Below are 13,557 nucleotides of genomic sequence, written 5' to 3' on the forward strand. Positions count from 1 at the left end.
CCAAATAATGCTACTAACCGAGTCAAATATACTGGAATTATGTTTCTCTGCACATTTCTTAGTACAATGGCCCATCGAGTGCCCAGTTTGCATTTATTCTTAAACCACAAAGAAGAGTGATTACTTTGGTTTACACGTGTTTTAGGTTTATAATGATTACATAGTAATGACCACTAGTAGCCACAGTGATGACTGAGGTGGTTGCTCACAGAGCGGATTGGCAGTTTAACAGCTAAAAGCTGTAAATCTAGTAGGTTTACATCTGACTGGGCAGTTTCAACGATGATCATTGATCCATTAAGATCAGTTACTTTCTTTAAATATGTTTAAAAACCTTCCTAGTATTGATTTCCTCTGTAACATGAAACTTTCTAAACGTTGCTTGTAATAATTAACCCCCATCTACATTGAACACTAGATTAGATCGATCAGGAACACATTCATCACATCATTCTTGTGCTATAGCTGCTAAAATATAAAAACAATCCCAAAGATAAAGGGGTCACAGCATTCAATTCCCAACGCAGTCATGAAAAATATGAAAAAACATAATAATGCATAATATTAATATCGGAAAATACTCAATGATTACAATGGACTGTGATAAGCGAGATTAATGGGGTGCTGTTAGGGTGATGTTAGATAATCATACCACTGTCAGCGGGAGCTGGAAAGAGATACACTTGAGCCGTGTTGGACTCGGAGGATATGAGAAAGATTTTATGGCAAAAATGTTACGATTTCAAAAATAAATATATGTTGCATCTACAAGTTGGGTCAAGAGTGCACCCACTAGCATGTGAATTTCAATACAGAGAATCATGAGAGGAGAAGGGCTGCATTCCAACAGTGTCGCCACTAATTTCATCATCTTGTCGAATCACAAACATGTAAGCCGGATGCACACTGGCAGCTTGTAAGAGAGCTAATCTTTGAATAACTGTCCAGGCATGGCATGTTTATACAGCAATGAAAAGGACACTTTTCACAACATTAAACTGAGGGAGCTTTAAGTACTCATCCAACTTTAAATGTTTAGCCAATCATTGTGGCTCCAGCTCTCAGTGGATCCCCAAGACGGGATACAGGAAGAGAGACAATTTACTTCAGGCTCTAACATCCTCTTCCACTGAGTGTTTGTAGTGGTTAAAGAATCCCTGGTGTACTTAAGCTACTGAAGGGTTTTGTCATCCCATGGTCACAAGGAGGGCTTTTTTTTTTAGTGCCCATTCAAGCTCAGCGAGACACATTTCTAGCAGGACACTGCTTCACACTGTCAGGATGCAGCCCACAAAATCAGAGAGTTTACAGAGAGGTTTTCTTGTGTTGATTGACTCACAATTCAGGCCCACTGCACAGAGTTATAAGGGCCGGAGCCGCACGGCGATCTACTAATGCTTCACTCATGCCTCGGAGAACCAACTGCAAACCCACCACACAGCATGATGAGAGAGAGGGAGAGGCAGGGTGGGAGGAGACAGGGACAGGGGGGGGAGGGAGGGAAAGATAGAGGGTGGGAGGAAAGATGTAAAGACAGAAGGGGATGATATTGAAGATAGAGAGAGAGAGAGAGAGGAAAATAGAGTGACAGGATAAAACTGCGAAAGACGGGGCGTAGATAACCAACCAATAGCTGGCATATCGGTCAGGAGGAGGGGCCCTGCTTAAACGGAGTAGGGTGGGGAGGAAGATGGGGGGGGGGGGGGGGTTACAGATGAGCATGCTGGAACTGTGCTATTGCCACATGCAGACAATGTGCACTCACACATCTAGACTGGTTAGTGTTGCAGACTGATGACGTGATGAGAGCCGGCGTGGGTTAGTGTTGCAGATTGATGAAGCGCACATGCAGAGTGTTAGTGTAAACAGAACCACCCCATGGCCCAGCCTTAACCAACACAGGAGAGACTCCACACAACGACCGACAACTATGCCATTGAAAAGGAGTATTCATTGTAAAATTTATATCAAATATGACATCAAAAGTGTCTGGAGAAATAGTTTATGTGCTGGATTTGCTCCTGGCAGGTACAGACTTGTTTCGGTGTGATAGTTCTCAGGCGGCAAAGAGAAGGGGGGAGAGACGCGGCGCGGTTTATTGTTGTTGTTGTTGCACTTACATTTCAGGGTCGGAGGACAGTGTGATGAGAGCCGGCACCACTCTCTGAGCTACCAGCGTCTCATTCACCCCCTTCACCAGCAGCTGATCGGGTTGGACAGAACCAGCCGTGATGTCACAGAGGTGGGCGGGGCATTGGGACAAGAGCGAGCAACACCGCCAATAGATAGAGAGGAAAAAAAAAAAGAAAACAAAAAAAAAAAAGAAGCAAAACAGAAAAGGGGAGGGAAAAAGAAACACAAAAAGATAGGAAGAAAGTGATATACAATGAAAAGAACCATAGCTGCAAGGCACGGAACGGCACTGCATATATCAAGCAAGTGTGTACACACACACACACACAATCACGCAAACAAACACACACGCGCACACACACACACACACACATGCACACGCCGAAGGAATGGCAAAGCCAACATAATTAAACTGCACAAATACTTTTACAGTATGGCGAGCATAAAGCTGTGGGCTCTTTCCACAGACTCCAGGTCAGATTATCATTCAATTCAGTTCAAATTGACAAAACAGTTGAAAGTAAACAAATCTGTACTGGGATCTGTGGCAGAGGTCCAAATATCAACCCACAGTTTCGGCAATGGTGGACAGCTAGTCACTATGGAATGGTGACAGTGGGGTGTGTTGGGAAAGGGCAAGTACCTCACAAAACAGGGGGGGGGGGACAGGGACATGAATACAGCCTACCACTCCTCCTCCCCCAAGTTTAGATCAACATAGGCCTGGATCTACTGCTATACCTAGATCCTCATTTTAACCTACAGTGTGCACAGATCTCAAAAGACCGGGAGAGGTGATTTGTTATGGTTGTTTGGGCCACGACTTTTGCCTTGGGAACCTTGCCAGGGTCAAAAATAGGGAAACAGTCGTCTTCCTTAAAACATAGAAGCATTATATTTCAATAAGACATGAAATAGGGAAGAAGTAAAAAAAAATATTTATGGGAAAACATTTCTGATTAAATGATTCTTTCCAACAACATTGAAAAGGAACAGACCTTGAACTCTTTCGACTATACTTTCAGGTTGCTGACTCTAGCCGTTCTCTGACATGCAGCAGATATTTTTGTAGTCCGTAGTGAGACCAGTGCACAGTGACAGGCCTGTTAACTCTAGGAGGGTCTAGGTATACAGATGGAACCAGGGCGCGTATAAGCCACAGAAGTCTTTATTCACACTCATAAGGCAGAGTAGCTAGATATTAAATGCATGTTAAACAGCAGCAATAGCAAGCGGAGCTAGCACATGTACAGCAAATAGGTAAGCATATATATAGTATCTATAAAGCAAGACTACAAAATGTGTTTAGTACTGCAATTTTTGCATAATAATACAGTATTATGATTTAATTTAACATGTATATTATAATAGAAAAAAAACAAGCTTTAACAGGATAATTACAGATAAGCAACAAACTAATCTGAATGACCATTTTAACCATAATTGTGCAGCCATGTTTTAATCTATTGGTATAAGCTTTATGGTAGAGTTATCATTTGGTCATATGTCTCGCTAAAAATGATTTATGTGAACAATATCTCATCAAAAATCCAAACATCTGTGATTATGTGCGTGCGTGTTCTACCTCAAACATCCGTGCTGCAGTACACCGGACCAGTGCAGAGGTATGGACTACCCCATACCACAGAACAGTGAGCAGCAATTCATGGTACACTGGGTTGGCACTGGAAAGAGAGCATAAGATAAATACTGGGCAATATTGTGGCAGCTGTCAACCAACAACCGACTATCACACTGTGAGATAGTTTGTTACACACACTCAACAACTGCTCTGCAAAGTAATTAGACTATACAGAAGAAAGTGTGTGTCGGAGAAAAATAAATAAAAATGCAACCTAGTAAATCTGCCGATGTGATGTAATTTTCATTCCCTGGAACATTGTGAAACTTTGCAATGAAATCATGTTTCTTTCTCCATCATATTGCATCAATTCAGATTTGAAGAGCAGTTGCAGTACTCTAGCATGTTACTATTTTAACCAGCATTGTTTGAAATCATCTGTGATAGTTTTCATGAAATCAGTTTTATTTTTGACAAAGATAAACATATCAGCCACTAGAATTGACCAGCTTTTACAAGGGTCAGCATCGTTTTTTTGCGATGATGTCATACACATATGTGTGTGGTATTATTATATTATAAAGGGGACCTTACAATAAAATTGTTCTTTTTCATTTAAGTTTTTTCCGAATGAGCAGAAACAATGGTCCACACTTGGATACTGTAGAATGATAGTCCACTTTTGGTAATGTAGGGATTTATTTGTGTGCGTGTGTGTGTGTGTGTGTGTGTGTGTGTGTGTGTGTGTGTGTATGCATGCATGTCTCACCCCAGCTCTACAAAGGAGGCCTTCAGGCTGTCGAGAGGTGCATGGGACAGAGACAGGGTTGTCATAACATCCTCCAGGAAACCCACTAACAACTTGCGATCCTCGTCCTTTACAGAAATGATAGAATGTTTATCAGTTACATCAGGTAGGCAACACAAATATTAACATCTACATTTTAATATGTACATGTGTGCAAAGTTCTACAGATCAGTAAGTATTTTCGGACAGCAAAGATCTTTTGACACTTTCAACATACGTTGAAACGGGCTATTCTGAACTTGTCTCGTTGAAGCGTTGAAAGGTAAATCAAAATAGAGAATGTGTTGTTCACAGTGTTTTGCAAGTTCTGCATCATTTTGTGAACCTAAAATCTAAACAAAAAATGCAAAAAATACTCCACATGTCAACTGACTACAGGAGAAGATCATTGACTTATTGACTGTGGACTGATTTAAGCACCACAAGGTACTGTATGACTCTTACAATAAATCAACTTCAAGTCAGCTGCTATTCGGCTGTGGTCTGCTATTTGCCTACCTGGTTATAACAGGTCAGCACTCCAGTGGCATAGATGGGGACTGTGGCTTTGGTGAGAATATCGTTCCCGGGTGAAATATCTGACAAGAGGAATAAAACCAGAATGAAAAAGGAAGAAGATCCCAGAGATGGACATTTCCCCGTGTACACGGTTGTGGATCAAGTTTGACACTCACACTTTACTCATTCTCTATTACAGCTATTCATCATCTGTTTTTGCCCAATTAAACAGAGAAATAAAAAAATACACCAACGCACATTTCATTATGACAGGACATGATGAGGTCAGGTACAGTCTATTACATTCTGCTAGGCATTTGGTAAACTGACTGTCTATGTAACAATGTGTCGACAGCATGCATTACATTGTTTTGGTTTTCAAAAAAACTACTGAAAAGAACAGTTGCAATGGAAGGTCACAATGACCTAAACACAGACTGGGACCCAGCACAAAACACATTTCATAAATGGCCACAATACCAAAGCTAAATCACTTGGCAGCCAACTGAGACCAAGCACCTCTTATATCTACAGAAACATGTCCGGAATCAAGAAAAAAAGGAAAAGAAAGAGGGCAACACCCATAACTGACTCCAAATAGCTTGTTTACATCAACAGTGTCGACGCCTGAACTCCACCTTCCAGCATTCTCTTGAGGGAGCTGAGAAAATCTTACAACAAAGAAACATCTGTGTGTGTGTGTGTGTTCAATCTGCACTCACCAACGTTCTCTTCAGATAGTCGGAGGATCTCTTGGAACTGTGGTTTCACCTGAAGAGGAGGAATGAGGAAACAAAATGTCATCACTACATTCATAAATATAATTCACATTTACTTGTAAGCACTATTTTACAGTAGTAGAGTTCTCATCAGAGAAAGACCCACCGGTTACAACCACTGGACTTACAGTGACTCACAGTGAACCCCTGATAAATACCATGTTCACTATCCGCTCTTCAATACAGTCACCACAGCTGTGTTTTCAATCAGATGCTCATTAGCATATTCATTATTCATTATAAGACTGACACAGGTTACTGTATCATAAACAAATATTTGAGATACCTCATGTGAATGCTAGGACACTGGATTTTTTTCAAGACACACTAAAGCATACAGGCTACTCACACTTTATAAAACAGTGCTGTGGTAGCAGTCTTTTGTGCAGTCAGGAGAATGTTTAATTTTGACGAGTCACGTGGTTTTACCTTAGTGTTGGTAAAAATCTTGCCGAAGGTGCGACAGAGCCTCCAGAAGAAGCGAGAGAACTCGTGCACGCAGGTTGATGACGCCACATTGATGCGACCGACGATCTCTATGAGCTGCGGAAGGCTGGAGACAGCAGACAAATGGAAATCAGGGTGATGACCGTTTGTGTATGCTTTGGTGATACCATGTACAAAGCTGTCTGTATACATATATGACTTTACGTGTGTGTGTGTATGTGTGTGTGTGTGTCTGTGTGTGTGTGTGTATTTCTCACAGTTGGTTGACCACCCAGAGCAGGCTGTCCCAGCCAGTGGTTCCTTCATGCTCTAGCTGGTAGTCGTAGAGTAGCAGCAGGGCACTCAGCATCTCTCTGCTGCCGATGATGGTTGCCACGTCCTGGAGGGGAGAAGCTGGCCTTGGGAAGCGGGTGACTACAAGACCAAAGGCACAGGAACAGAATGGAAATGAACTGCTTTAATAATTACTACTTCTACATCTGACCTGTGTGTGTGTGTGTGTGTGTGTGTAGTTTTCCTACCCTCTATTGCAGCTATGTCTCCGTTGAGTTTGGCTCTGCTGGTGAAGGGTGCGTTCTGCAGCACCACAGCAAACAGAGGCGGGATGAGAGACTGCAGGGCCGACAGGAACACATGTAGCTTGTGTTCATCCAGACCATGCTCTCCTTGCTAGAGAAAGAGGGAGGTATAGAAGAGAAAAGAAAAAGTGCTGAAGTGCAATTTATTGTTTGTGTGGTGCAGATATCTGTAGCTTGGAAATGAGGTGTCTGCACAGATGCATGTATTGTACCATCAACACAACTTTAATGCTATTGTAGATTTTGTTTTCCTCTAGTTTACTGCACATTACATGTCTTGAACAAACCGTGTTGTGTGAATCATTTGTATGTCTTTGCCTCAACATGAGGGGGTGAGAAAGGCTCTCCGGTTTTAAGCCCATCCATGAAGTTACATGCACACAGGCACTTACCAGAAGTAGTTTCTCTATACGTGCCAACAGCGAAGGGAAGAGGGCAGTTTGCAGGGTGCCCAGCTCTGTGGTCCAGGCAGCAAAGGCAGGAATGAAGACCTGGTGGACTGCACTGACCACCCGCTCTGATGGGTCCCCAAGTGACAGCAGCATCAGCTCAAAACCCTGGAAGACACCCACATTGATGTGCATAAGGATTTACCCCACAAACATCAACAGACCCCTAAGGCTGTTTCACTATTTTACTTTTTATTTACATTATTGTTAGAACACTGTTTTATCAGAAAAAGAAAGTAGAACACTTTGTATTAGGTTCTGACACGCTTTCCTCTCTCAACACGCCTACCTGGGAGTACTTGTCGGCATCATCTATGTAACCCATGATGATGCCCAGACTCTTGACCACAGCCTCTCTGACCATGTCAGCCTTATCCTCAGCGAGCATCTGCTGCAACATGGACAACACCAAGGAGCTACGGATCTCCTTCTGCAGAGACAGAAAGCAAGAGACATAGATTTCATTTATATTGTATCCACCTATATATACATGTATATGTATATATATACACATATATATACACAAATCCTGTGTGCACAATATTTTCTTACAGGCAGGTATGGTGCTAAGGCTCCACAGGACTCTGCCACCAACAATCTCCTCTCTGGATATTTGTGGTTAATCTGCAGAAGAAGAGAGCAAGATTTAGAGGAAAACATTTGAAAAGAAACACAGGAACAGAAGTTGAAAAGAGGAGAGAAGTAGACTGGAGGGCAGCCACGCTGGAATGGAAACAACTTGAATATCATCAACATGCTGACCCTGTGGAAACCGCTATTGGTCTCTCTGGGCAAATTCTCAGCCTCCAAACATCTGGTAGCTGTTGTTCCCATAAATGTGTTGCATAAGGTGACACAGGTGGCAATGAAAACAAGACTGCTATCACATATAAGTCAGGGACAATGGACAATAATAGGGATGTTCTGAGTCAGAATTTTCTGAGAACATTGAATGATATGCTCACTAAATAAAGACACAACTGAGAAACTAAAAATAGACCAGAGGAACATCCCTCATGAAGTGTAACTTTTAAGTGTCACAAGAGACAATAAAAAAAACATTTAAAAAAAAGACTCAGAGGTTGAGCAAGTACTGGTTTTCATTTTGGAGCAAGTGACGGTGAAGCGCTTCTTGCTTCACCATTGCAGAACATCAGTGACAGCATATTCAATAACAAAGACCACATGCAGTGTGTGCCCTGTACCTGTTCCCAGCACTGAGGAAGTAGTTCAGCCTCGACACGCGTGGGACCCACGTGCCTCGCAAACGCAACACACCCCGTCAAGATCATTTGTCTTTGGAAACACAACAACAGGATACAGTCATTTAGTGTCTCACTAATGGGGCTAATCAATGGTATCTTGGTAAGAGGTCGGTCATCGGCCATAATAAACTAAATATTGCCGTGTCTACAAAACACAAACGTACATACCTCTGCTCATCATCTGGTCTCTTGATTAGGTTGAAGAGGATGTGGAGGAGCTGGTCCCTCTCTTTAGACTCCGGGTGAAGGCAGGCGGTACATAAGATGAGCGGGATCAACTCCTGAAGGAGAAGCGATGAGAAAGACACAGAGAGAGAAGTGGCATCAGTTTAGATTACTTTACAATAGGAGGGCGCGGTTGAAACACAAAGGGAAGAGATTGTCGGCAGCAGTCAAGCGGGCCTGGAAGTCTATGGAGGACGGGAAGTAGGAAAGGGTAAGAAGGTGTGTCTCAAAAAAGAGGAGAGAATAGGGCAAAGTCACAGGGAGAAACACAGGGAACCAACAGGAGTCCGTCAACACCAGTGGAAACATGCTTACCTTCAAGACCTTGTTGGTGTCATACCTTGACTCATTTAGGCTTTGGAGTCACGTACATACAATGAGAGAAACTTAAATAGTGCATGCACACACCCAGACACAGCTGCATTTAGACAGACACACATATAGACCTTTTCAAACTAGTTAAATGTTTGTTAATGCAGTAGCTGACAGGAAGTCATCTTGGACCAAAGCTGTAGCCTAGAAACCGAATGGTAATGAAAAGGTCTATACATATTGCACGAGTTCCTCTGCTAGAACACGGTTCTATGACCGAGTTCAGATAGAGTTTATGGACCTTCCTGCCAGAGGGGAGAGAGCTCAGCTACCCTTGATACAGGGCCTCCATGGCCAAACTGTGGTCAGCCCGCCATTCCAGCCACACACACCCAAATTAGAGAGTGCATACAGAGTTAAAAATATGTCTTTAGTTTTTTTTCCCCCAAGAAGATATTATAGTTTCCTGCCAAGTGCTGGAAGAACGAGTAAAACCCCAACGCTGGACCGGCATGTGGACCTGACAAGAGACACTTAAAGACAGGCTGTGATGAGTCACTCACTAAATACTGGACCAGCCCTCGGAAGTCCGTGCCATGTTGGCTATCTTTTATAAAGTAAAAATATGGCATTTAAGTATCAGAGGGTCATTTTAAGTGGTTACATGACGAGTTAAATATGGGTGAAATCAGTTCAAGCGTCAAAAACCAGCAAATACTCTGGCCTCTGAAATTACCATACATCTTTACAAGAGACATTTTTGAAGACTTAACAGCACTGGCCTGATAAAACAAATACAGGAATTCAGCACACATCTGAAGAGGCCAGAACCCATGCTGCTCCTGTTCCATTTCTGAGTGAACTCCTGTGTTACTGATGTGAAGACTCCTTCAGGAGGTTAAACATCTGACCAGTCCTGGATAAACATTGTGGGCAGGTAGAGTGGACAGCACGACGCCAGGACCTTTGAGGCCAGGGGGGCCTGATGCTTCACTCCAAAAAGCAGAGCAACTGCACATCTCAGTCCAAGGACCACTATGTGCCGCATCCAAATGTTGCACTTTCCACATTCTAAATCTTACCAAATCTTTTTAAAATGTCATTTCTTTGCAACTGTCTCACATTAAAATAATCAAATAAAGACCTGAAATTAATATCAATAGAAAATAAAAACACAGGAGATTTCCAGATACAGTGATAACCATCTCTTTGTCCATACACATGCAGTATCACTATGCCGTACAATCACTGCTGTTTTGATGCACAGCTTTATGTAAAAGGGCTCAAGAGACTCGACAAAACAAAATAATAATACCTCACAGGGAGAAAAAAAAAAAATCATGCTCAATTTTGTGAAGTGGTAAAGCCAGAAGCAAGACGGCCTGTACCTTATGGTGGCACAATTCGTGTACTGTATATGCATGCTTCACGATGGGCTTATGACTTGTATTTGATGCCGCAACAGTCACAAAATCAAACTGCAGTCGTGAGTGATTGTTGATGCACTATTGTATGCAAATGAAGCATGGCTGATGTTTGTGCAGGTTGTGGCCGTTATTATTTTATTTGTAGCCTCCTGCATAGCCTTCTGTCCTCCAGGTGCCTTTTCTTTTCAGTTGATTTTCTTTTTTTATCCATTCTGACTTTCCACTGCTTTATCACACATGCCATAGCTTGAGTACAAACACACAGCACAATGTAAACAAGGTCTGTCATCTGAGTTATAACTTCACTCCTAATCTTTATTCTCGTAACAGCCCTGATAAAACGGTCAATGTTCCTCGTCTCTCCAGTAGTTCGTTAAACATCACAGTTAATCTGGCCCGTAGAAAAAGGAAGTCACCCCTTACAGGATACAGTTAGTATCTTCATAGTGATACCACTAGACACATCTTTTACTGTATATTCAATTGGATAAGAAAAAAAAAAAAAATGCTGTAACAAATTACCCCAAATCAAGCCTTTTCCACCGTAATGAAAGGAAAATACAGCACATTGCATTGTGCTCGAAAAACATCATGTTTAATGATTTACAGTGACTGATATTACAGCCAGGTGGCAGGCAGGGTTTTAATGCATCATTCCACCATTTCAAGTCAAACACCCTTTGTTCTTAAGTGGGTGTCACATTCAGAGAACTAAAGGTGTGCCTTCTCTCCAGGCTTGTGGTGGTAAGAAAGCCTCAAGTTACAAGATGGAAGTGTGAGCAGCTGTGTGTGTGTGTGTACTCAATGTCACGGTCGGTGAATCTAACGGATATAGAACAAAGTCCACACCACTCAGACCCAGAGGCTTAAATGTTCTGTGTGTTAATCTTTGTCATCCTCAACCCCAGTTTGTTTATCCTGATTTTGCAAAGAGATTAAGTTCTTCTTAACTGTCAAAGAGTTTGACTAAAGCAACATAACCATTGTGATATGCAAAGCAGCCCGACTGGGAACTACTCCAACCAGATTCACCTCTTTCAAAACACTGCATTTTGTGTCTTACCAAGTTTCAATACACTGTGTGCAAAATTCAAGTATTTGTACACACGTGGAAAAACACACACACAGACACAAATTGCATGCAAGCAGTTCTGTTTGGGCGGAACACCTGTGCAGGTGTCTGCATCACAGCTTGGAGGGAGTAATCGCTTATGCAAATGCGTAATCCATTTTAAAATCGCTTACATTTAGTTACCTGGAAGCCCTGCACACCTCATAGCAAGGACAAAAAAAACAAAAAACGCTCTTCTCTGGTTTTATTTAGCCATTAGAATATATAGCATTAAGCTACTTTTAAAAAAGGTGCGAGGTGATGTTACAAGATTAATTAAAATCACTCCAGAGTCTCAAACGCCACAGCAGATAAATCAGGGAACCAATAAGAGAAGAAGTAAAGACACACTGGGGTTTAGAGACATACAGGACATGACCCACTCACTGTTTGGCTGAAACTGCATACCTTAAGTTGCCTTTGCATATCAGTTCACATTTTGGGTATAAATACGTTTTCATATTTATTTTTAAGACAATGCAAGACTGCATAACGACAGTCACTGGCACTTTACAGAAATGCCAGCACTACAGTGCTTATAGATAAAAATGAGACAGGTTAGACCCTAATGTGGCAGCAGTTGTAGCCAACAGGAGCAGGGCATACGTTACATGTTTTAGGTCTACAGGTCATGTGACAACCATGCAGATGAGTGCGTGAAAGACTCACCTGGCAAAGATGTGCAACCATTCTCTAGAGGAGAGGCATGCATGAGAGTGAGAGAATGAGTGAGACGAAAAGAGAAGAGTAAAAATAACACCAGTGAAGGCAAAAAGGACAGCAAACATGAGTGGGGGACAAATACAGCAGAAGGGAAATGATGACACTGGTGGAGACAAACGCCATCATAAAGGAAGGTGAAATTCCCAATCAATAGATAGACACAAGTCAGCTGGGTATTTGCAGGTTATGAAATCTATGATTGGCACTGTGAATGTCTGAATGAGCTCTTTGTTCATACAGCTGGCAGAAGACACAGTCACATCCGGGGGGGGGGGGGGGGCAACAAGGAGAAAGATGCTAAGTGCAGCATTAGCACATAAGATTCATGATACTTCAGTGTGACTATCGTAAAGAAACCAGCAATCAAGCTTTCTAGACCACTGCCAAGAACACTGGAAGCCTCTTCATGGTGTGAAACACTACATCGGATGTTCGTTGGATTTTGGGAATGCCTTGTGGCACAAACCAAGGAGAGGGTGGTGTTCTTTCAGAGCAAACTGAACTACATTTTTCTCACAATAGCAGATGGTAAAACGGGTGACTCACCAGCAGAAAAATAACTCCCTTAGCTGAAGGGGATAAACATGATGAAAGTTAAGAATTGATTTACTGCCCATCTACGAAGACATAGTTTGGATGGGAATGTTTACAAGCTGAAGATGACTGTCCTCTCTACAGCTTCCCCTACATTTTCACCTTGCTTAGCCCTGCTGCTGTGTGTGGATCTATTGGATTGTGCAGAAGCCTGTGATGACGAGAACAATCAAGGGGGAGGAGGAGGAGAAGAGGAGCAGCGGCAGAAGTGGGGTTACCTCTCGTTTAGCAAGAAGGACATTGGGGACGATGTGAGGGAGGCAGCGGCCCAGCATTAACATCACACTCTCCTCACTGTCCGCTATACGAGACACCTGGAAATGAGAGGGACGTTATGTACTGTACTGTACGTGGTCATAAAAGTACTCTTCTGCATGACAATGTGCTGACCTCTGCTCCCAGGCGGCTGTCGGAGCACATTCTGCAGAAGGACAGCAGGGCTTGCAGGAAGGCCGGGGATAACTTTCTGCGACACCACAAACAAAAAGAGCAAAAAACAGTCAGTACAGTCTGCGCCACTCGATCTGTACTCCACGAGAGCTATGGAGTTTGGCCTGACCGCGGAATGATTGAGGACCGGGCCATCCTGCCAGAGAGCTCAGTGGAGCCACTCTCCCATGTCACTG

General features: G+C 42.7%; 1 protein-coding gene across 6 annotated transcripts in view; it reads right to left on the bottom strand.

The window, feature by feature from the left end:
• relch (RAB11 binding and LisH domain, coiled-coil and HEAT repeat containing) overlaps positions 1 to 13,557 on the bottom strand; it is a 29,736-nt gene that overhangs the window by 5,622 nt on the left and 10,557 nt on the right. For 2 of the 6 annotated variants that reach the window (XM_076080215.1, XM_076080213.1), the window contains exons 10-25: positions 13,322 to 13,397; positions 13,150 to 13,245; positions 12,284 to 12,307; positions 8,708 to 8,820; positions 8,480 to 8,570; positions 7,827 to 7,898; positions 7,564 to 7,704; positions 7,218 to 7,382; positions 6,769 to 6,916; positions 6,505 to 6,661; positions 6,230 to 6,353; positions 5,744 to 5,792; positions 5,022 to 5,101; positions 4,485 to 4,591; positions 3,719 to 3,818; positions 1,340 to 1,422 (exon numbers count right to left, since the gene is read on the bottom strand). In XM_076080215.1, coding sequence (XP_075936330.1) covers positions 1,340 to 1,422; positions 3,719 to 3,818; positions 4,485 to 4,591; positions 5,022 to 5,101; positions 5,744 to 5,792; positions 6,230 to 6,353; positions 6,505 to 6,661; positions 6,769 to 6,916; positions 7,218 to 7,382; positions 7,564 to 7,704; positions 7,827 to 7,898; positions 8,480 to 8,570; positions 8,708 to 8,820; positions 12,284 to 12,307; positions 13,150 to 13,245; positions 13,322 to 13,397 — 1,626 coding nt within the window. Of the gene's footprint in view, positions 1 to 1,339; positions 1,423 to 2,120; positions 2,204 to 3,718; positions 3,819 to 4,484; positions 4,592 to 5,021; positions 5,102 to 5,743; positions 5,793 to 6,229; positions 6,354 to 6,504; positions 6,662 to 6,768; positions 6,917 to 7,217; positions 7,383 to 7,563; positions 7,705 to 7,826; positions 7,899 to 8,479; positions 8,571 to 8,707; positions 8,821 to 12,283; positions 12,308 to 13,149; positions 13,246 to 13,321; positions 13,398 to 13,557 lie in introns of all 6 variants that reach the window. The other 4 variants (XR_012949400.1, XM_076080214.1, XM_076080216.1 and 1 more) reach the window with 4 other exon arrangements.

Source organism: Anarhichas minor, unplaced genomic scaffold (assembly GCF_050575085.1).
Source record: "Anarhichas minor isolate MPS153535 unplaced genomic scaffold, ASM5057508v1 ptg000074l, whole genome shotgun sequence".
Classification (NCBI taxonomy): Eukaryota; Metazoa; Chordata; class Actinopteri; order Perciformes; family Anarhichadidae; genus Anarhichas; species Anarhichas minor.